The sequence below is a fragment of the Anas acuta genome, chromosome 3 (assembly GCF_963932015.1).
Source record: "Anas acuta chromosome 3, bAnaAcu1.1, whole genome shotgun sequence".
In the NCBI taxonomy this organism is placed as follows: Eukaryota; Metazoa; Chordata; class Aves; order Anseriformes; family Anatidae; genus Anas; species Anas acuta.
The window spans coordinates 116,167,315-116,190,499 of record NC_088981.1 but is presented as its reverse complement, the minus strand read 5'-3'; the positions used below and the strand labels follow the sequence as shown (position 1 = coordinate 116,190,499).

The following is a 23,185-nucleotide window of genomic DNA, read 5'->3' as shown; positions in this document are numbered from 1 at the left end:
GATGCTGCTCCTGTGCAGAAAGGACTCGGCAATTCCACCAATCCCATTATTTGCCAGCTTGCTTTGGCCTCTGGAATACGCTCTTTGTTGTTTTCTGGCTTTTGGTTGCTTGTTTGAGTGGATAGTTCCTGTATTTCTCATATCTTTGGTGACAACAGCAGGTCAGAACAGTGCAAAAGGGACAGAATCTCATGGATCAGGAAAGAAAAAACCTTTCTGCTGTAGGCAGAACTCAAAAATGTCTCGATCAGTGTTTTTCTGGTAGGAGTAATGTCAAAGTTAACAGCAGTGCTGCAAATTCCCATGTACCAGTGACCGTACTTTTTTTCTGGAAAGAGTTGCCAGTTAGGGTGAAAGGCATTTTTGTCTCGAGGGGAAGAAGTCAACGCTAAATACTAGTGCTTGAAAGATCTTTAATCCAATTAACGGGGATACTTTTCATTTAGATCGGGCATTTTTTGGACAGGCACCACATCTCTCGTGTTTCATAGAGGACTGGGAGCATTTTGGCAGTGGATAAATAGGATTTATTTCAGAAGCCAGCGTATGACTGCATGGAGTCCTGTAGTGTTCTGATGATTTTTTCCGAGCTCCTGTCTTTTAAGTGAATAAATATTTCTTTTCATGCTGGTAGTTAGCCCGATCGGTTTGGCTGGAGCTGGGTCTAGGGCAACGTGGAAAGTTTGCTGTGGAGTAACTTCAGCGTTTCTTCTGCCTCCCTGCACTGCAAACTGGAGCTGGCACCTAGCAGTGAGGGCTTGGAGTTGCAGATGGATGTGGCCTGCTTCCAGTTAGGCTGGATTTTAGATTTCTGCCAGTCCTCCCTAACAGGGAGGCAGCTGTGGTCACCTTGGAGGAAACCCCTGTGCTTCTTCTTGAGCAAAAGGGGAAAAAAAAAGAAAGGTAGCGCTTATCAAGATGTAGCATCTCTTCTGCTATTCCCACAGCAGCTCTTGTTTAGCTATAAAAGAAAAGCATACAAAAAAAATAACACCACAGGGCTGGATATCCCACGAGGTTTGTGCTGGCAAGGTATTGTTGGTGATTTAGTGTTTTACAGAGCTTCAGAGAAAATCGTCCCTGCTGTGATCCTTTCCGTCCAGGCAATGAGCTGGGTAGGGAGCGTTTCGCCGTGCGGGCTGCTGATCCCAACCCAGCCTGGCTCTGTAGTGACTGGAAGGTGTTTAGCACGCGGTCGCAGGTCAGTCTGGCTAAAAATAACGTGTGACATCTCTTCTGACCGGGGTAATACACGGTAGGTGCTTGCTGCAAAGGCTCGCTGCCGAATGGCTTCGTGGAGAAGGCTTGAAGCTGGCTCAAGCCTTTTTGTGCATCACCCCCAAATTGTGGGGCCTCCGTGGGACGTGGATCAGCAACTGGACGGGATGCTTGGAGAGCAGCACTCTCCAGGATGGTGTCTGGGGTGTGCTGAGAGAAGGAAGGCCTTTGCCACGAGGATTTTCATTATAGAGCTAGCGCTGTGCTGTTACAAAAAGTACTCAGCGACGGCAGGCAGTAAGAGAGGGCACTTTGCCTTTTTCTCTACAAAATGTGTTCTTCCCAGCTGGTTCACCTCTACACCCCGTACAGATTCGTGCTTTTTGATGCGTACACCGAGACAGATTTCATACCGCATTTGCTCTGCTTGCTCTGCGGAAAAGTCCCACTTCTTAAAAGCTCTTTGAGGGGATTGTGTAAAAAAATAATCAAAATAATCTGCACTGGCAGCTAGGATGCAACTTATTAAGTTGGAAAGAAGCTGGGCGGAGCGAGGGTTGCAATGAAGCTTTGGAAGAGCAGAGTAAATGGGAGCCCAGAGTGGTCCCTGGGTTGAAGGAAACGAAGAAAAACTCTGGAGTTGACTTAGAAAATGTGGCAGCGGTGCACGTGTTGACCACTTCCACCTCTCCCGGACAGATCCGAGCACATCTCATGCCTCTGTGTGCATTCAGATGCTTCTGTCATGTGTGTGCAAAGCCAGTGGTGTGTGCTTGGCATTCGCAGCATGCTCTTCTCGTAGCTGCTGCTGCTGTTGATGGTACCCCTTGGAAAAGAGAAATAGGGAAATGGATCTGGGAAGGCTACTAAATAAAAATAAAAAATCTTCGGTAAGTGAACCATAGCCGCAGGAGTAAACTGGTGCTTTAAATGCAGGTGTTTTTACAGCCTTTGTCTGCAAAATCTCAGACGTTTCATATAATTACCCTTATCTTTATGTTAAGCATCCCTGATATTTCCATATTCTTCCTTTTTCTTTAGAGCATAAAAATAAAATTTGTAGGTGGGGACAGTCCTTTGCTAAGACAGTGCAGGGAAAGCTAATTCCTTTTCCTGTTCTCCTAGACTCTTAAATAAATAAATAATGACATTTTAAAAATTTTGGATGTGTATTTAAAGCCTAGCAGCCAGGTGCTGACCCAAACTGTGCAAATACTAGAAAGAATAGATAAGGAACTTTCCTTGAAATGGCCCCGTTTAATAAATTTAATAAATTCCCAATAAATTGGCAGTATGGGAAGTATTTAACGTGTCGGTAAAACCAAGCGATGCTGTGCGAGCTGTGTAGCTGGGAATTCAGAGTCAGTGTCCCTCGTGAAGGCAAGGCAGGGGTTGTGGGATTCACGTCCTACAGCCTGCTCCTGGGGAAAGTTTTTAAATGTTTCTGGACTCCACTACCCAACACAGATGCGAGCCCCTGGCAGAAGGGAAAACATTCACCGTGCATGTCTGGAAAGGAACGCAGCCAAATGCAGAAATCGCTAATTCTCCTTGCTTTTTAACCGTAGGAATTCGTTTATTGGATAAGCTCTAAATTCCCTTAACCCCTTTTACCCTGCTAGAAATGAAACGAGCTGCGGTGTTTCCCTAACACGGGATGGTTTTATGGTTAAATCCTGTCCATCCTGAGGCTGTGGGCCCGGGGGTCTGTCTCAGCCCTGCCAGGCTGCTTCAACACCTGAATTCCAGTTGTGCTTATTGGGTATGGGCGATGATTTAGCTGTTTAGATGACTTTTTAATGTGATTTTTGCTTAGAGGAGCAGCTGTTTCTTCCCCCCAGCGGTAGTCAGTGAGCGCAAGTCGTGCAGGACATACCCTGGTTCACGTCCCGTACCAGCTTCCCATCCTCACCACAGGATATATGAAAGTTTGTTCCCCCGGAGTGTCTTGGTTTGTCTTGAATTTATTATCAGAGAGCCTGTTGTGGAAGGGATCAGGGGTGAGTTTCAGAGCGCCTTTCCTGAAGGCACTGTCGAGTCCTGTCTCCCACTCGATGCTTTCCAGCTCAGGCTTCTGGAAAGGAGAAATATACCCACAGAAAGGGGACAGAAGAGGAGAGGTGTGATGTTAATCTGCTTTCGGTGACTTTTCCAGGCAGCCTGGCACTCAGGAGCCCTTATTTGCACAGGTCACAGAGCATGCTTCTATCGGCGGAGCTATTTTAAGTATTTCCTCAGCTCTTTGGATACGTCGAAATACCTTTGCTATAAATTTACCCTTTGCTTCCTGAGATGTCTGGACAGTTAAACAGAAACCTGCTATTTCCCATTTTGGGGCCAAAAAAAGCACAGCCTGGATAAAGCCCAGCTGAGGCATGGCTCACCCCTTCTTTACGACACTTTCCCTCTCGATGAAGACAGAACAGCATTTCCAGAGTGGCTGTCAGCAAAGAGGACGAGCTGTTACGTCTCCCTTAGATATCCATGGTCACCTTATTGCTCTCTGGCTTGGAGGTTGGGGACGGGAACTTCAGCTTTGTCTGTCTTCAAGGTGTCTTTGTTTGATGGTGCTTTACATTTGTAGTTTGAATGGTTTCATCGTCTGTCTTGTCTTTTTTTTTTTCGTGAGCAGGAGTGAGAAAATGGGCCTGATCTTTAGAGCACTGGGAAACGCAGTGTTTATTATTTGTAGGGGCTACGTTAAGCATGAGACCCGCTCCTATCCCAATAGAAGAGCCAGAATGGAGACAGACGCCTCCCCCAGTCACAGCTACCTCGGGGACCTTCAGACTACGGCGAGGCAGTCGGTTCACGTGGAGAAAGGAGTGCCTGGCTGTTATGGAAAGGTAAGTTACTGTGGGGTTCTGCACACGGGCATTTGAAAGCCTTTTTCCTGCTGGCTTCATTTTCATGGATGTGATCACACTTGCCAATGACGGTCTTAATCGTGGTATGCTGTATGGCGGAGTAGGAGGAGCTAATTCAGCCCTTTTGTTGCTTAAAAAAAAGTGATGTACCCCTCTGGACACTCGTATCTCATATTCTGTAGCTGCTAAGCTGCTCTGCCTTTCCATCCAGTCTACTCCAGGCTCTGTCTTCATGGGGTTCTGCACACTCTTTACATTTCTCCTTCCCAATTTCTGCTTTATCCTGCTAACGTATCGAGTGATTTTATATTGGAGAGTCGCATTTCAGCAGCACCGTAATTGTTCAGGATGCAGAACTTTGCTTAAGAAGCAATAGATTCCCGCTCCAAAAAGGCTCTTACAACCCTTTTACGTGAGCTGGGAACAGTACAGAGCAAAGTGGATCTTTCAAACACATATGCAGAGTGGCAGGTGATCATTAGAGCTCCCAGCTCTTCAGTCCTGCAGAGACGAAGCACTCTGAGCCCGGACTCCTGGCTGCCAACGTGCTTTTCCTTTCCCTCTGCTTAGAGTAATCTCTCTTTTGTGGATAATATCACATAATAAGAAAGGGCTAGTGAACTCAAACGTAGTTTAGGGATGAATGCTTATTCCTGTTAAAGGCTAAGTGGCTGGGAGGAGTTTTCTCCCCTCCAGGAGCGTGAGGAACCTCCTTTCCCTGACAGCACCAGATGATGCTCCGTGTGTGCTGTACTCCCTAGTTTGCAGCTCCAGAGTCCTTGGCCATCAGATTTTAAGAGTATGCTTCTGCCATTTCTGTACTACTGCTCCTTCTTGCTTGCACGAGGGTCTTTTGGGGGGTGTCTCTTTTTGACATACTAAAATACGGAGCTCCCTCGGGGACCCGAGCCTTTTGACACACAACATGAGCATACTTCTGGGAGGCTACAGGCTGAGGCCAGTAACTAAAAGTGTTTGTTCCATATTCTATCCTGGCACTGCAACGTTTTCAGCTTTGGCTGAACTCTGCCCCAGAGAAAATAATGTAAATGTTTAAAATTTGTTGTGCTTTATTAGACCCAGCTAATGCAATGCCCTGGTAGAACAGGGGTCTGCATTTGTCTGGTGTCCCCCTCTGCGTGGGCAGGATGATGTGAAGTGTAGCCCGATGGCTAGGACATCGAACTGCTTGTATGACTGCAGGAGGTAGGATGACAAAGATGTGTACCTTTTGGACAGTGCCATCTTCTTGTTAACCCCGTGCGTGTGAAATATTTGGCTGCTCTGAAGTAGAATTAAAGCTCTCTTGGGCACGGGTGCTTTTCTCCTTGGTTTCTGCCTGCCCTAAGCTGCAATTACTACTCCTGTTTGCTGTTTGCATCATGGTAGTGCCTTAGACTCTGTGCTAGGTGCTGTGGAAACACAGAGCAGAAAGAGAAAGCTAAGCAAGCAAGCAAGCAGTGCTCTTTCCTCCTCCAGATCTCTCCCAAAACCAGTCTCTGCTGTGCCACTCCAACTCAGACAACCTGTACTGGTTTGGTACGTGTCTGTCAGAAAGCTTTGGGTTTGTGTATTAAAAGAAGCAAGTCGGTGTTGACATCAGAAATCAAGTACTTTATGCAGATACATAATCACCTGATCTAATTTTTTGTCGCCCTCTTTCTTCTTTTAGCCGCTCTTGGTTTTGTTCCCTGCATCTTGTCTCGTGCTCTGTCAGGTATTTACTGCCGGAGGTCTCTTATTCTGTGGTTACACGGAGACTTCTGCCACGTTGCCTTAATCCTGGCTTTAATCATCATTTGCCAAGCCCTTGAGAGGTCACCGCAGGCTGAGCGTTTCACAACCTCGTGGGTAGGTTCTGGAAAGCATGGCCGAGAGTTTTACTGGAGGCAAGGATACAGTAAACTGGGGCCGTGGTAAAAGCTTTGTATGGCAATAAAACTACACCATAAAGCAAGGGGGGGAATATGGTTGCTTAACTGTGCGACTTTAATAGGCCTGGCGGAGCCGTAAGGATGAGCTCTTTTATGTGACAAGTTTCGAAACAGTGGGAGGAAAACGCTCTCGTGGGAGCCCTGGGGAGAAGCTAATTTCACTTACAAGTCACCAGAGTCCTCTAGTAACACGCCTCGGAGCCCCGGCCAGGCTGGAGGTAACCAGACCCGTGGATGTCTCGAGCGGATCAGGTTTGCTTGGTGCCATAGGGTCAGGAAGCAACACCTGGCCCCTAAAAACAGTTTTTGGCATTGCGTGTGGTCTGGTGCCAGTTGATAATTTGCGTTTTCCTCTACAGGATTAGGTTTTGACTGGGAGTGGAGGCATTGTACTCGGTTTGATGGACTACAGTCCTTAATTAAATGTGTTTCGTGGTGGTGTGTTTGAATGTCCTGCAGCATCTCAATGTGCTTTTGGTGTGTGCAGGGATTTAGGCACCTAATTCTCAGCTTCTTTTGGGGATATCTCAGCAAAGTGTTTGTTCATCCGGGCTCTCTGGCTATTCAGCAGGGATCTAGAAGTTAATTCCAACACGCTGCTGCAGCTTGGGAGGGGTACGTGAGCCCTTCTACCTACGAGAAAGGAGCCTTCTGCAATGACACCTAATTTTGGTGATTTAGCTAGGTGCCTAAAGGAAGGAGGGCTGAGTCTGGACATCAATGGAAACTCCTGTGTAGGTGATGCAGAACTCCTTTTTCCCGTAAACTTCTGAAACGTGGCTGTGAAGCTGTATAAGCAGTTTTTGGATGAGGATCAAAGTCTCGGGCTGCTCTGTGAGTTAATTGTGGGATGCGCTTTTGACTTGGAATCAGTTGGTATGAAATGCAGTTGGTAGAAGTCAGTGTGTCAGAGCAGCTGAGAGCACTTCAAGGGAAGAATCTGAATGTGATTGCAAAAATGAGAGAGGTTCACTTCCAGCAGCCTCTCCAACTGAAAATGTACAGCACCGCTCAGGATTTGGTCCACGAACTTCATGAGAAGGGTGAGGGTTGAAGGTTGAGGGCTCCTCTGTTTGTAAAGATGCAAATCAACACTAATTCCAATGCAATTAATTACTACGTCGGTGCCAACCTGATGTAATTAAGATTATAGTGAGGGCCACCACATGTATTTAAACGTCTGCTGTGCATAAGTGTCCGTATGTGGGGTATGTGTATTAAAGAAACTAATTGGTTTATACTGGATTTCCAGAACGCTGCTTGTGGTTTCTGTAATTCAATTCTGCAATCTTTACTGCTTTTTTGGAAATTCTCCCAGGATGGTTTATTAGTCGCTAGGCTTAGATTTCGGACAATAGATTCAGAAGGTCTCTTTCTCCCTTTCCTTTCTATTTTTTTTTTTAAATATCGCTCCGAATATTTATGCTCTGAAGGTTAAGAGGAGCAATAGTTCCAGAAAGTAAAGTTCTATATTTAACTGCAGACTAGGTGTGGTTCAGACAACTGCAGTGCAAGCTCCCTCTTGCTGCTGTGCTAGTGATATCAACCTTGACCTGTTCTCTTCTTGAGCCTCCTCCTCATGAAATATGCTGAGTTTTGTGAGCGCTGATGTTGTTGTGTGGCTTACCCTCCTTGGGGAATAGGGCTACGACGACGACAGTCCTTTCCATCGAAACCGGAGGTTAAACTTGAAAGTCTGGTGCTGGTTCAATTTCGTGTTCTCCTTTGTTACATCTTGTCCCAAAGATTTTTTTTTTCCCTCTGCTTTACCTCTTTTCAACCCTTCTCATTAGAACTATGAAATTGAAAATCCCCTTAGGGTTTTTTTTTCTTTTTTTTTTAATGAAGCTGTGTTGTCTTGTCTATCTTTTTTTTTTTCTCCTTCTTTAAGTTATTTGTGCTTCTCCTGTAATTGTATGTTGCAGTTGAGGTTTATCTTCCTTTTCAGGCAAATTGTTGCTAAAAAACCATCTAAGATTGGCAGCAGAATCAATGGCTACACCCGTTTTGAGGCACCCTTGCTGAGTACCAGTGAAGACTGATGGGGGGAGGGCTTGAATGTTGTTTAAGTATATGCTTCATCCAAATACTGCATTAAAATAACTATAAATTCTGCTCTAAACAAAATGAGCAATTAATTAGTTGAAAATAATTTCAGTTTGTCTAGAGAGGAGGGACTTCTCTAGCTGAGGGTCGTTTTGGTTTGTGTCTGTATTTTTATTGTAACACTTTCCTTTGCTCTCGAAGCAAAGATGTAAAGAAATATTTAGGTTAAATAGGACTAAATGATACCGATCCCTATTATCCCCATTTCACAGGTGGCAAAACGAAGTCGGGTGCTCCACTTGGCTTTGTGAGCCACGGCAACTTTATTCATAAGAGAAATGGGTTTAGATTTCCCAAGATACGGAGGGTATCGTTTCGTGATAGAGCTGAGCTGAATTAACAGTTTGTCACCATCTCATCCTTTAGGTGTTATCCTGTCTCATCACCCTTCTCGATTCCTCCTCCTCAGTTTCCCTACTGCTGCCACCCTGCATTGTGCCAGATACGCTTCTTGCCTGATGGAAATACCAGCCAATTCAGCTCAGTTCGGAAAAAAATATATATTTTTTCCCCTCGTTTCAGTGAATTGATTCAGCTTGCCATGCAACGGGGGCACGCCAGAACTGGCTCAGGGCAAATGACAGGAATGTACGATGGAGAGAGCAGGAAAGGGAAAGCTTGACAGGGAGATGTACACATTTTCTGTGATTATTGGTGGTGGTGGTTTGCTTGCCTGTATTTTGTTCTGTTTTTGTCTGGTTGGACTTGGACGAGTTGGTTAAAAGCGTGGTCATCCCAGCAGTTGTGCTGGCATCGTTGAAGATGTGTCCTAAGGTTTAGATCTCCTGGAAGGAGTCCTGTGGAAGGCCACAAAGATGATACGGGGCCTGGAGCATCTTCCCTGTGAGGAAAGGCTGAGAGACCTGGGGCTGGTCAGCCTGGAGAAGAGAAGACTGAGAGGGGATCTTAGCAATACTTATAAATACCTGAAGTGTGAGAGGCAGAGGGATTTGGCCAACCTCTTTTCAGTGTTTGTGGGGACAGGACAAGGGGCAGTGGCCACAAAATGGAGCCCAGGCAGTTCCGCACCAACACACAAAAGAACTTCTTCACGGTGAGGGTGATGGAGCACTGGGACAGGCTGCCCAGGGAGGCTGTGGGGTCTCTGGGGATATTCAGGGCCCATCTGGACGCCTCCCTGGGCAGCCTGCTTTAGGGAACTGCTTTGGCAGGGGGCTGGACCTGATGGTCTCTGGAGGTCCCTTCCAACCCCTACAATCCCATGATTACCCTGGTGTCGCTGCCAAACTTCTTGTCAGATTCAACCAGGCTGGAGTCTCGTTCCCTCTTCACAGCAGGCCCAAACTGGCTACGAAAGCCATCTTTGTGCCCAAACCAGCCACTGCTGTGTTTCCATCAGCTGCACGGTCACTTGCAGGACATTTAGCCTCGCCTGTCCTCCTGAAGGAGCAACTTCTGCTGTGATCCCAGCCCGGTGGCGCTGGGCTGGGCCAGCGGAGCCCTGTGCATGGTTCTGGCGCTGAGCGCTATCAGGGCTGACATGCCTTATTAGAAATTCTTCCGATTGTGAAAGCGCTATTACTGCTGCTCTCCCCAGCGCTGGGGCTTCCACAGCTTCCCCGGGGAAAATGAGAGCTCTATTAGCTCCTGAAATTCAGTTAGGAAATTTTCTTAGTTAATTTCATCCCATTACTCTTAGTTATGTCTTCTAGCAGAACCTTAATACCGGCCCCATAGGGGATCTAAGTTTCCTGTGCAAGGCTTTGGAGGAGATTTAAGTTTGGGATTCATTGTGTTTCTCCCTCTTCAGGCTGACAACAGAGCAGGAAGTAATGTCTTTCGGTCTCTTCCATTAGGCTCGTATATTGTTAAAACCAGACCATCAGTTTCTCATCAATGTAACGACGTCCACCAGTTGGCTCGGAAATTCTGCTCCTTTTCCTCGGGTTTGTTGGAGCGAGCGAGGTGCCCCTCGGATGTCATTGAACCTTTCTCTGACTCCGTTCTCGACTGTAAAATACCTGGTACCTGTTTGGGAGGCTGCACCAGAGCAAACAAAGGTACGAGCAAGAAGGTAAAAGCCTGTAACCTTCAGGCTACCAAGGAAGATTTGTGTTCGGCATTAAGACAAACTTTCTGTCTTTAAGGATGGTTGAGCACTAAGGTTATCCACAGAAATTATGGAGTCTTTCTGAGGAGCATATTAGCTAAAAACCTGTCAGGATTGTTCTGATATACTTGATCTCAGCGGAGAGGGAAACGTCGAGTGACTTCTTTGCATTACTTTCCAGCTCCTTCTATTCTATTATGAGGTGTTTGTTAGTCAGCAAGTCGCAGTGGGAGGTTTAACTTCATTAAGTCCTTTGAGACCTAGGAAGGGAATTTTTTTAGGATCTTTATTTTCCGTTCAAGCTCGTGAAGGGCTGTGAGATCTGTGAGCACAGGCACTTCTGCAAAGGCATTCAGCAAAGTTCGCTTTACAACTTAGGCACCAGCAAGATCGTTTTATTATCTGAAAGTTCAAGTGGTTCGACTCAGGGTCATCACTGTATGTCTTCAGAAAATGCAAGAGCAGCCATTTTATGCTTACTACACAGCATTGTTCTTATTTTGCATTAGATGAAGCCACGTTCCCTCTTAGACATGCATAATATGCAAGCTTCCTATTCTAATCAGCTGTAAGCAAATCCCAGTTGTTTGGCAGAGAGCACGCAGTAAAATGCAATACTAGGATGTCTGCCCAAAGCGCTCACCAGCCGCTGGTCTCCTGCAGGATCCAGCACCTAATGAGTTATTTTTCTTCTTCAGGGAGCTCAGGTGCTTTTTGTATCTTTGTTCTCTCTCTCCTTTTTTTTTTTAATAATAAAAAAAAGAGATCTGTGGGAGGGGCAACTCCTTGCAGCAGACTCCAGATATTTTTTTTTTTTTTGCCAAGGTCAAAATAACTGAAAGCAACATTTGCAAAGCAAGCCTTGTCAGTCTGACCTGTAACTGCACTGTCTGATGCAATAAGCCCGTATTTCAAGAATGGGAGTTCTTCTCTAGCCCAGATACTCTGCATTTCTGCAGGGCCAGTTGAGATATTCAGAGTTCTGTTTCCTGCTCATGAAGGTCAGGAGCAGGACCTCACCCTAAGCTATGTCATTGTCTTCTCATAGTATCACAGCAATTCATAAACAGCCGGGATCAGAAATCTCTATTAGTGCCCAGATGCTTTCAGTGAAGATGCAGAAAGGCATGGCCAGTGCTTACCACGCAGGCTGATGTCCTTTTTGCTAGCTCCAGTACCTCAGTTGTATCAGAGGATCTCTAAGAGCCCTTAACCAATTCTTGAATTCTTGTTTTTAAGAGTATCTACTGGAGCAACCCAGCTCATGGACCCCATACTCCACAGCGTACCCCTTGATGCTTACAGGTGCAATGTCCAGCTGCCTTTTTTGCCCTTGCATTGATTTCATGTGAGCGTCCCAGCTTGTAGAGCTGTGTTCTGGCACCTGACTGCCACTTGGAGGCTCGGCAGTAACGCAGGTGATGATGATGATGATGATGATGGTGTTTGTCATCCTTTCTACCTATCCTCCATGGTCAGGAGCTAGCTCACACATGGCTAGCACGCATACAGCTGTGGACAAAACCTCTTATCTCTTACTCTAATTTTCTTAAAACCCTGCTATTGCAGCTGTGGGTATTCTTATTATTCACATAAATATGTAATTCCTTCTAAATGTTGTGAGGGTCTTCAGGGTACTTCATGAGAACTAATTAGTACCTGGTTCCATTTCGTATGCTAAAATATGTTTAAAAACTTGGAGGTCCCTTTTGCCTGAGCAGAAGAAGGAATCCGAACATTGCATTACATGGCATTTGCCTTCCCATGATCATTCATTTTGTATACTGCTATTAATGTAGTGATTATCTTTCTGAATTAACCAGTTCTTCTCTTACCTCTTCTTATATTGAAAGTTTTTCCTTGCCCCTAATAGCGTGCATTATTACTCTTCTCTGGACCTTTTCTATTTCTTCTGAGCAACCTGCTCCAGGCAGCCCTGCCTGAGCAGCAGGGTTGGACCAGGCAACCTCCAGAGGCCCTTTCTACCCTCAACCATTACGGGGTTCTGTGGTTCTACATTTTTAATTTTTCGTGATGCAGGGTAGGGGAGAAGGGACTGGAGCTGTACTGATTACCATATTTCCAGAGGGAATATTCCAGCTTATACAGACAGCAGAATCTGATTCCTGTTGTTCTCTGACCTTCAGCCTACCAGCTGATTTTTGCTGATCAGTTTTGTATATTGATTGTAAGTATGTTTTCTTCGAGTAGTCCGCAATGATTTGTGTGTATTTTCCTTAATGGTTATAACTAATTTAGAACCAGTTGGTGTACATGAGTAGTTTGTTCTGCGTGCATTACTCTGCTTTTTGCAAAGACAGCTAATGAAGTTCAATTGTGGGTGTGTTTAGATATTTCTGAAATTTATGGCAATGATCTGCTTTATTTGTATCTAAAATAAATCTTTTACTTTCCAGAACATTAAATAATGCCACTTTTAATTACAATCTTTTTAGGTCATAACTTCTTTGAGCCAAGGACTGTATTTTGTTCATATACAGAACGTACTAAAGTGGGCTGTCTACAGTCATGCTGAGACCTCTAGATGCTGCTTGCTCTATGTGCAGTGTAAAAGTACAAGTCCTGTGCTGTGGATCTCTCTCTTTGAGCTTTCTTCTATGCCAGCAATATACTTCTTGGAGTTCTTCTTCCAGCGATTATCCTGTTTAAAGTATACAGGATCAAATAGTAACAAAAAACTTGTATTAATTATCTACACCAGTATTTTCTTACCTGTTAGTTACAGGAGGCAGAGAAATTCATGATATATTTGTTGCAGAAAGTCTGTGAACCGGATCCTGGTACATTCTGCCTACATTTTACATACATTTACAGTTTTACATAGCCATTTTGCTACGACTATACACTGTAAGCTGTCTAGAACAAAATTTCTTGATCAGATTACAAAGCATGCAAAGGTGATGTATCTTTGGATGTGCTCTGGTACAAGGATCTAACAGTTTTACTCTACTACTTCTGTGTCTGTACCGAAAGAGCTTGAGACAACGCTGGGGAGCGTACTCAGTTTTTGACAGCAAACTTCTGGGAAGTTTAGCAGATAATGCAACAGCAAATGGCTCCCTTTGCAGTAACGAGCACAAGTGATCATAAAGCTGTGGTCATTCCTTCTGGCTCTTTTTCAGCTTACTTAACCTCCTGAGAATGGACTAGACAAAACCTGCCAAGGAGGGTCATTGCAGGTCCAAGTTCAGCTAAGAGGAACAGTCATGACTCACAGGGAGATTTACCTGACCCGTATGTAATACTATCCACAGAGTAAACCCACTTAAGTGAATCACAAAATTAAAATCTTGAGCATTAGGATCGAATTAGCAATCAGGTTGACACCTTGTCACTTTGTGTTTTGATGCAGCCGGCTGTCAGCAAGGAGTGCCCATGAGCACCGTCCAACTCAGCTCACTGCTGGATGTGCCCATTTCTGGTTTCCAGAAGGATGCAAACGCCTCGTGCTGACTCTCGCTGCAGCTAGTCTCTGAACAGAGTCCAAACCTACCTCAGTGAAAGGAAATTCGGTGCCATGTAGTAACAGATGTGAGGTCTTTATACAAGTAATAAACAGAGTAATTACATGGAGAAGTGAGGGAGCAAAATTCCTAAGTAAAACTCTTTAAGTATGTTGCATCATGTATTTATGGGCTCTTGGTCAGACTGTGGAGCACTTTAAACAGACTAAAAAGAATGTGTTATCAGGGAACCATATGGGCTTTAACCACAAAAGTCACTACCACATCCTAGATTCTTTTTTATCCTTTTCTTTTTCTAGTCCAGGATTGCACAATTGACCTTTTTTTTTTTTTTTTTTTTTTTGCCTGAGTTTCCTTCACAGCATGCATAAGTTTTAATCTGTTTTGAATACTGCACTGTTTGTGAGGAACTTTGTCAACAAAATAGAAAACGTGGAGCTGTTCCAAAAAGCTTTTTTAATGCGATTTTCTTATAAACAAAGAAAAAAAAAAAAAAAGGAAGAAAATAGGGTACATAAGAACAAAACATATAGAAAAGGTCATCTGATTTGTTAGTGATTATGTTCATGGGCTGGCGCTCTTTCAGTTTCTAAATACTCCTTGATATTCTCCTAATCACAGGAACATTGGACTGGGACTTCCTGTTTCATGTCCAGCTTCTCGTTTCACTCAACCTTTATTATATCCCTTTCAGAAACTGATTAAATTCTCTATCTTACAAGCAGATATTGCCAAGGGTACAAAAGCCTACTGGGAGACTGCTACCCAGCAGGCTTTTATTGTTTCAGCAGTTAAAAATCTACGTTCCTGAGATTGTCTGTGACCAGTATGTACCCATCCTTGTTGGATCAATATTATCATTTAACTAGAATAGATCCTGACCTCCATCTCTTGTCTCCAGTGTTGACCCTCTTCATCCTTCATGTATTTATGGTAAACCATAACCTCATCTCAGCCTTGAGGTTTGCTTAGGTAAAACAAGCTGTATCTCTTGCAAGATAGAGATTCCATTCCTCTGCTACCCTGATTGCTCTGTGGTCTGATGAGTTTTAAAGTCAGCTTTCTTGAATATGTGGCCAGGACTGTACATTGTCTCTTGTACAGCTATTTGGATGGATTTCTTTCTGTACTGGAAATAGCCAGCATGCTGATAGAAATATCCAGGTTTTGTTTTTTTGGTGGTTTTGTTGCACTGTCTTTCAGTCATCCTACAGTCACTTAAGAGGCAATGATCTTTCTATTCCAGCTGGTGATACTTTTGTGTACATCAGAAGCTGCTGTTGTTCCCAAACATGTACCTTATATAGTGGACTCTTAAATTTCTCTCTAGTTCTTGCCCTCAGGTTTGTCTGTTTCTTTTTCTGATACTCCAATTCTCTGCATTGACATGAGTTCTGACTTTGTCATCAGCAGTGTGCGTTACCTTGTTCAGACTTCATGGCAAGATCTTTAAGTGTTTTCATTCTTAAGATACTCCTACAATGATGCTTGAGAAATACCACTGATAACCTCCTTCCAAGCCATTATTTTCAATTTTCAGTCCACTTCTCAAGGCAACTAACTCGTAATTATACCAATCTTTATTATTAATAATTTTCCATTCGTCCCTGTATCAAATGCTTTGCTGAAGTCCCCAAATGACAAAGAATAATTGATTTTTCTAGATATAGAGATGTCGTCAAGAACTCCTCGGTTGCTTTTAGAGTATTACTACCAGTGCTGTTTTAGTCATACCTCCTAAAGAGCAGATGAGGCTGTCCCCAGGGAGCTTGGCTTTTCAGAGCTGCAGTGGCAATGACATTTAGGAGGAAGTACATGGCAGAAATCACAGCTCATGATATAGAGTACAGATCCAGGAGTCAGGAGCTGTGGATTTATTTCATGGCTCTGCAGCTGCTTTCTTGTGTGTGTATCTCTTCCTTTTGCTGTTCTCCCACTCTTAAATTCTTCTATTAATATCTGGAAATTAAATTCATTTTTCTGCTTTGTGTCTGTGCAACACTTAATGCAATAATAGTTCTGGTCCAGGTCTTGAAGGTACCAGCCATTAGGAAAAATACATGTCATGAGCCCAAAATCAGAAGCTTTGATCCTCAGCCTCTTGACTTTATGCCCTGGATATCCTGCAAGAATTGGCCTTACCTAAGGCTTTGGATTCTGTAGGGTCCTTTCATTAGTTTAATCAATTTTTATTTCCTGAAAATGCAGCAACAGTGATGGCTGGCTCAGGCCTCCGAAGCTAAGCTAAGCTGAGTCAGGTCAAGTACTGGAAATTGTACATAAAAACTTGTGGACCTTTGAGGGGAAAAGGCTAGTGATATAGCAGCACAGAGGAAGTTGTCAGCTCATCCTGAGCTTTATCACAAATGTCATGGGTGGTGTTTTTCCTCTCCTGGAGGCTCGGGACAAAGTGTGACTTAAAAGCTTCACAGCTAGGAGGAGTAGAAAATTCTGAAAAATGTGACCACACCAAGATTTAACTAGTAACATCCTGGGGGATCTTGCTGCTTACACTTGGCATTCTGTATATATGTTTTTTTGTGTGTGATCCAGTGCTGAACTTAACATTAGAGCACAATTTTGAGGCAAGGATGGACTATACTTTTAGAAATACCTTACTTCAGATGAGCAGGAAACTCATATTCTGACTCTTAAGTGTTTTCTGAAAGAGAACAGAATGAAATTTTGGGTTGAGCAATGTAAAATTCAATTAATACGTTTTTTGTATTTATTTATATTGCCAGATAAACCCCTGGAATCCTCTGTTATCCAGCAAACCTTATTTCTAATAACCACAGTTTTGATTATGGTATATCCCCCTGGAAAGCTGGGCTTCCCAAGCAGCAAACACATGCCCTACGAGTGGGTAGGCTCTTGCTGAAGTGCCAGGGATGATTTCTGTAGGGTCTTATCACTTCTTGGAGATGTTTCATCCATGGACTGACCCTGTTTTGTGAGCACTGGCTAATCCAGAGGATGTCACTTCAATAACTCTTCCCCTGTACAAAGTTCAAAATTGTAGATGAGATATTTGTTCTTCAGATGTCTTCACAAAGGTCCGGTTTATCATGGGGTTAAGCCCAAAGGATTTAATGCGCATAAATAGCCTTGTAGTGTGTAGGTCTCCATTTAAAAAATGCAAGTAAATAAAGCAGAACAAGACTCACACGTTATTCATGCTTAGATGCCTTGCTAGAAGAGCTTTGAAGGTGCCGTGTGCTCACACCAACTGGTTGTGGAAATATTACAGAATAATTCTCACTTGATCATGTCTTGATGTGATAGTTGCTGGCTTTAAAAAAAAAAATCTGTCATTTTTTCCCTCTTATTTTGTGACCAATTCAGCCAGCTATGTTAGTTTTAGGAGTCTGGGACACCATTAAGTGTAAGAATAGTTGTACAAATTTAGCCATTGTGTGTCCGTGTCTTCAAGGTGCCTTCAGCAGAACGTACCTACGTGTTTGTTTCAAATTGCTGAAAAGTCCAAATCTCTTCTGCTCGGAAGACAGCTGTTGTGTAATTTCAAAAAATATTCTTATCACCAAATCCAATTACAAGGAAGAGTAAATCGCCACCTCTGATGTCTTAACTATTCTTATTTTAATTGTTAATTATCTCGACGGTAGGGTGCTATAGATTAGGAGGCATAGATTATCTCTTGAAAGTACGAGGCTTTCAGAGCTATTATCAATTAATTCTGGTTTTCAACAATTTGGGGGATAATTTTAATAGCTTGATAGGATTGTGTTGGTGCTTGAGAGTGCTGTCAAAATATCAAGAAAATGACGTTTAAAAAATTAGAAACTTGTTGATATTGGAGTCGCTTTGAAGGTCAGAGTTTTACACACTCCAGTGCAAGGTGTATTGCCGATGTTTTAATTTCTGTTGTAGAGATTGCTCCTGCTCAGAAAAATCAGTAAAGTGACTTTCTGAGTTTAGCCACGGATTTGTACAACCCGGCTAAAGAATCCCCAGACCCTTGAGTATGAGTTTTTTTAAACGTGCACTGACATGATTATGCAATTTCTGTACACAAACAGAGACAGACGTGCAAAACAACAATTACAATTTACATATATCTGGTGCTGTAAGTAATCAAGTCCTGTTGAGATCTCTCCTCCCGATTTGCACTTTCCATGAAAAGGATGAGAATGAAACTTCTGTTATAAGGAGAGAGTTCAGGACCGTTCTCATGAAGAGTTCAGCACTCCACTGGGGTTGAAAGCTGAAGCTAGGAATGAGACGCAGATTTTTGAAGAGTGAGTATTCCTAGAATTTGGTTCCAAAGCATTTTTTTAAGTGATGGTAGTTCTCCATTGGACGAAATGCAAGATTTTTACATTGGGGCCGAATATCTCTGAAGGTCAAGCAGAAGAGCTGGGCTTAGTGTCAGAATTGCTGAGGAACCTTGGGTCAGTGCTGTAGAAGAGGTCAGGCTGGAGTCCCACAGTGGTTTCTTGTCCTTAAAATCCAAGGAAAAGCCCCTAGCTAAATGATAGTCATATATGGAAAACAGCAGGGAGCTGCAACAGTTGTGTTTGTCAGTATTTTGGGGGATTTTTGGATTATTATTTTTTTTTTAACTTCTCTTTTGCCTGCTTGGAAGATCCAGTTGAGCCGAAGGATTGCGTAGACTCAAGTTCATCTGCTCACATCCCCAAAGCAGTTCTCATCCCTGGCTGATCTCAAGTGCAAAAGTGGCTCATCAGATGTTCCCCGTAGCAACTCCACTGCTGCTCACATTTTGTGGTTCTGGAGGAAGGAGAAGGTAGTAGCTTTGGAGTAATTCTCCGTTCTGCCAGAGTTTATCAGTGACGATAATATCTTTGAGCTTTCATTTTGCTGTCTGTGTTGTGGGGTGCACTGGTTGGTTGACACACATCCCGTTATTGTAGGATCTGCAGAAAATAGCAGTAGATAAAACGGATAGTGTCATCTGTTGACCCCGATGAAAATAGCATTAGTGATATTCTTGGCCAGTATTTACCGAGAAATAAACTAGTAATTACAATTTCCAATGAGATTATGCTTTGAATGTCACTTCCCTGACAGTCTGCTTCATGCCATGCAGAGATAAGATCTCGGGCACAGTTGACAGACCAACTTCAGGAATATTTCCAGTGATTTGACAGCCCGAATGATAGTTCTGTTAAAAGCCACGAAGACTGAAGCGGTGACCTCTTGCTCCTGCGTGATACCAGGTTGATAAATACCCTAATGAGAGACAAAATAGGTAACTATATTCGAGTGTTTTGTGTAACTTGTCAGTGGAAAGCAGAGGGGAGGTTTGAAGGGAAACTAGATAGGGAGCTGAAATTACAGGCAGTCTTATCGAAGACAAAAGAGCAGCTTGCACTCTCCTGTATTTTGAGACTCTGGAGGGTTTGGCAACGAGCTCTGTCCCTGGTGGCAGGAAGATCTTCTTCTCATCAGCAGGGGTCAGATGGGACCCGGGGAATATGGGCATTTATTTATTTGTATTTTTTCCCCTATAAATCTCTGGGCCAATCCACAAGCTCGTCGCTCAGGCTTTGCTTTTAGCATCAGTTTAGGAGGATATATGTGAAGTGCCACCGAAGGAGCCCTTTCCAGCTGTGTGTTTCTGCCATCTCCTGCCTACATCCCTCGGCTGTGCAAATTCTGCTCTTGGCATGGGTGGAAAGCTGGACCGGAGGAGCAGTCGGGCAGAAAACCTTTCTGCAAAAAGGGAGCGAAGGAGTAGATAGGACCATCCCTTTCAGCCTGCACTTCAATCACTGTGCTGTGCCTTAAACTAAGCCTTTCCTCAGCCCCGGGGTCTGCTGAGCTGGGTTTTTATCTGCTGATATCCAACACGCAGCCCCACGAAAACACCCTGAATCCGGCCATCCCTCGGCTGCTCTGCAGCTTGGCTTGTTTCAGACACGTCCCTGGCAGCTGCAAAGCTGATAGGGAACAGCACAACTTCCACCGTGGATTATCAGGAACACTACCGAAGCATTGCTTAATGCATCTGATATCTCAGCCTGGATAACAGAAGCCGTAGAGCCCAGCAAAGAAGATTGGCAACTGTTGCAGGAATTCAGATAGGGGCACCTTGGTAAAGAGGGGAGGAATTGCGTTAACTTCCATTACAGAGCCCGGGGCTGAGATGGATTCTCTCTCTGTCATTGTCCTAAGCACATTATCCCTGAAAGAAAGAGGGTTTCTCTGAATCTGCAATTTTTCTAGGCTTCAGTGTTATTGAAATGAAACTGCTTCAAGGATATCTACATTCTTTACCATCATATGGATTCTCATCTCATGTAAATTATTTGGCCACTTTTCATTTTAATCCTCCACTGTCATTTTCTACAAAAGAGATCATTTGGTTTCTTCATTGAAGGCATTCAGTTGACAGCTGCCCTTTGTCTAGAAAGCAGGATGCCTTTGTAGGATTTACTTGTGCCTGCTATTTTTCTTTTTTTTTTTTCCCCTTTGAAGTTCATACGGCTTCATATTTTTCATCTGTAGTTTTCAGGAACTTTCAGGTTTGTGAACAGGCTGTGGTTTGTAGCTGTGCAGAGAAATTCAGACGTCCTGAGTTCTTTCCCTGGCTCCTGCAGGAGTGCATCTGACTGATTAGAAAAAGAACTGGAGGCAGATTAATTCACTTGCTGTTTGCAAGAGGAACCTGGAGTAAAAAAAAATCAGCGTGTTCATGACTTCTACATGAGCAAACCGAAATAGTCAATGATGAAGTCTTTTTTTTTGTTGTTGTATTGGTTTCTGTCTTGTAAACCCAGCTATTCTTAGCTACTTCCCAGAAACATTGGGAAGACTTTAAATGTTGTGGTTTGTGTCATGGCATGTCACCTGCAGATCCTATTAAGATCTCAAAATAAATGAAGGGAGAGAAACGTGATGTGGTAGTAGACTGTGTAAATGGAGGCCAAGGATGAAAATCAGCTCTTAGAGTTGCAGTCGTGTAATGTTTTCGGTTACTTGTAGCTATGAGACCTTTTCCTTTAAGATTCCTGAGTGTGAACTCTTCTCTGATAAAAACAGCTGAGAATCAACGTCAAAGGTTAAAAGCAAAATATGGTGATAGGGAAGCTGTTTTTCAGGAGAAATCCAGGGGCAGGTACTTTTTTTACCTTTTGTGACCTTTTTCTTTGTACAACCCTAAGTTGAGAGTTGGACAAGATCATAGGCAGCTTCAGTGCATGGGGGCAGGAGGAGACGTCGCGAACATGGATGAGGAATAAGCCAGTTGGTAGAAGGAGAGGAAGGTACTAAGATTACTGTGCCAACTACAGAAACTGAATTTACCTATTCAGGTCCCTTCCAGACCCCCTCTGATACCTCCTTAGCTTTCTGGTCATCATGAAAGAGTCTCGTTTACCTAGGGGAGCAGCCTGGAAACTTGTCAAATTTTGAGTATTATTTCATAAAGCATGGTATGAGGAGGAAAACGGTTCCAGATTTTCGAGCAGGGATCAACTTCCTTGTAGAAGCCATCAGATATTTACATTAAAAGATGTTTAAAGAAAATGCTTAAGAAGATTGGATCGAAATTTATTTTTCCATCAAAATGAAAACACTTTTAGCTTATTTTGTCTTCGTGTGTGTAGATATGAATTACTGTTTCAATGGAGAGTTTTTCTGAATCACAAAAACGGTCGGAATACACAAAGAAAACTGCCTCGTTTACCTTAAGAGATGTCTCATTCATTGTCCAGTTCTGAAAGTTAAGAAGAGATTTCATGTTATCTCAGAGAATTGCAATCCTGCCCGAAGTTTTGTTATTAATAATAAATGTGACCTTTTTCTTGTTTGTGCCAGCCAAAGTGTATGGCACTCAGTGGCTTGCTAAAAGCTTAGTGTTTAACTACACGCCAAGAGAAAGGTCACCCGTGGCTCTTGTGTTGTCTTGTCTTGATTAATTGGTGCCTGTTTCTTGCATCAACGTAAGGATAGGCAGCTCAGATGTACGCTGTTTCTTGGATTTTGCATCTTCTGTCATTTCTTAGTGAAGTTGGGCGTTGTCTAGCATCTCTGTGACCACAGACCATCTAGATCCATAACGGCACGTGATACCAGAGTTTTACCCTTTGGTTTTAGTAATTCATCGTATAGATCCATCGGTTTGTCTCATTTTATGGCATTTTGTTGCATGGTGTTTGTTCTCGACTTCTAACGAGTATCCATAAACAAAGAATATTCCCATAAAATACCTAAACTTGCTGAGTTAATTTTTGTACACATAGCGATGACTTGGAGTCCTGACCACAAGTCCAGTGCACATGATGTAGTCATATAAATAATAGTCCTGACTTTTCCTTTATTTCATGGCACTCAGAAGAGGAAACGGTTCTTGGCTGTGGGCAGAGGACGGAGTTCTCTTTTGTAGTTGGGATGCTGAGACACAGTCATGAGACAATTGCACTAACGACACGAAAAAGCATTTTCTAGGCTGTTTTCCAACTTTCCCTTCTCCAAAAATGCTTTCTGCAGAGCGTCACACCTTCAAGCAGGAATTTGCAAATTTACGTGGGCACATATATCACTATAAAGGATATAATAATAGAAAGGATGATACCTGAAAGAAGAAAGAATATACTTTTAAAAATGCCATGCCCAGGGACTTGGGGGTATTGCTGGGGTGAGAAGAAACTCTCTGGTTCAGGGAATGTTCCTGCTGGTGGCAGTGCCAGAGATAAAAGTGCTCTGTACTCAAAGCCTCCAGTTACCTAAGTGTAACCAGGTGTTTTCTTCACATCTAATGGCAAAATCTCAGCTCTTTTTCAGAGGAGGTTCAAGCCTAGTGGGAATTACAGTTCTGGGCAGTCTCTCAGGACCTACTTCATAAAAGCAGCTCTGCGAGGTCCGGGGAAGACGTAGATGTTTATGTGTAAATATGTTTGCCTCCAATGCCCAAATTGGTAGTATAGATGTCGCCTGCCCTTCATTTGGTGAAAATGGAGCTGTTTCTGTGGTTTTATTTGCTCTGCAAGCTGCCAAATCAAGTGGAGGTACATTAACAGTGCAACTAGCTGGGCTAATGCGTGATTTCTCTTAGTCAATGAAGAGCAACTTGGAAATAGCACGGCAGCTGTGGGCATAGCTGTAGCTGAAAATAACGCCGGGAACCACAGGATGAAGTAGCAGTACGTAGATTTCAAACCTCCTGTCCGAAATTTGTATTTCCAGTGGATGGTTCTAAGCTGGGAGTGAAAGAGTGGGATCTGCATTAGCACCGCTTGTTCAAAAGAAGGTTGGGAAGAGCCAATTGCTCCACAGAGAGCAGCTGTGCTGGGGCAGATCCACCAGAGGAGAAATATGACCATGGGAAATAATAAATGCCTAATAATGCCTAACTCTCCTACTAGCAAATGGTCTACAAAAGAAAAAAGAAAACCATAGAATCATTTAGGTTGGGAAAGACCTTCAAGATCATAAATTCCAACTATCCAGCTGATATTACAAGAGCAGCTGTCCAACATCTGAACCTGTTGCTGATCAAAGTCGATCAAAGAATTATCA

The 23,185-nt window shown here is 43.5% G+C and overlaps 1 protein-coding gene across 20 annotated transcripts in view; it reads left to right on the top strand.

Moving 5' to 3' along the window:
• HMBOX1 (homeobox containing 1) overlaps positions 1-23,185 on the top strand; it is a 121,406-nt gene that overhangs the window by 72,923 nt on the left and 25,298 nt on the right. For all 20 annotated transcript variants that reach the window (XM_068678930.1, XM_068678935.1, XM_068678929.1 and 17 more), the window contains exon 6: positions 3,911-4,064. In XM_068678930.1, the coding sequence (XP_068535031.1) occupies positions 3,911-4,064 (154 nt within the window). The remainder of the gene's footprint in view (positions 1-3,910; positions 4,065-23,185) is intronic.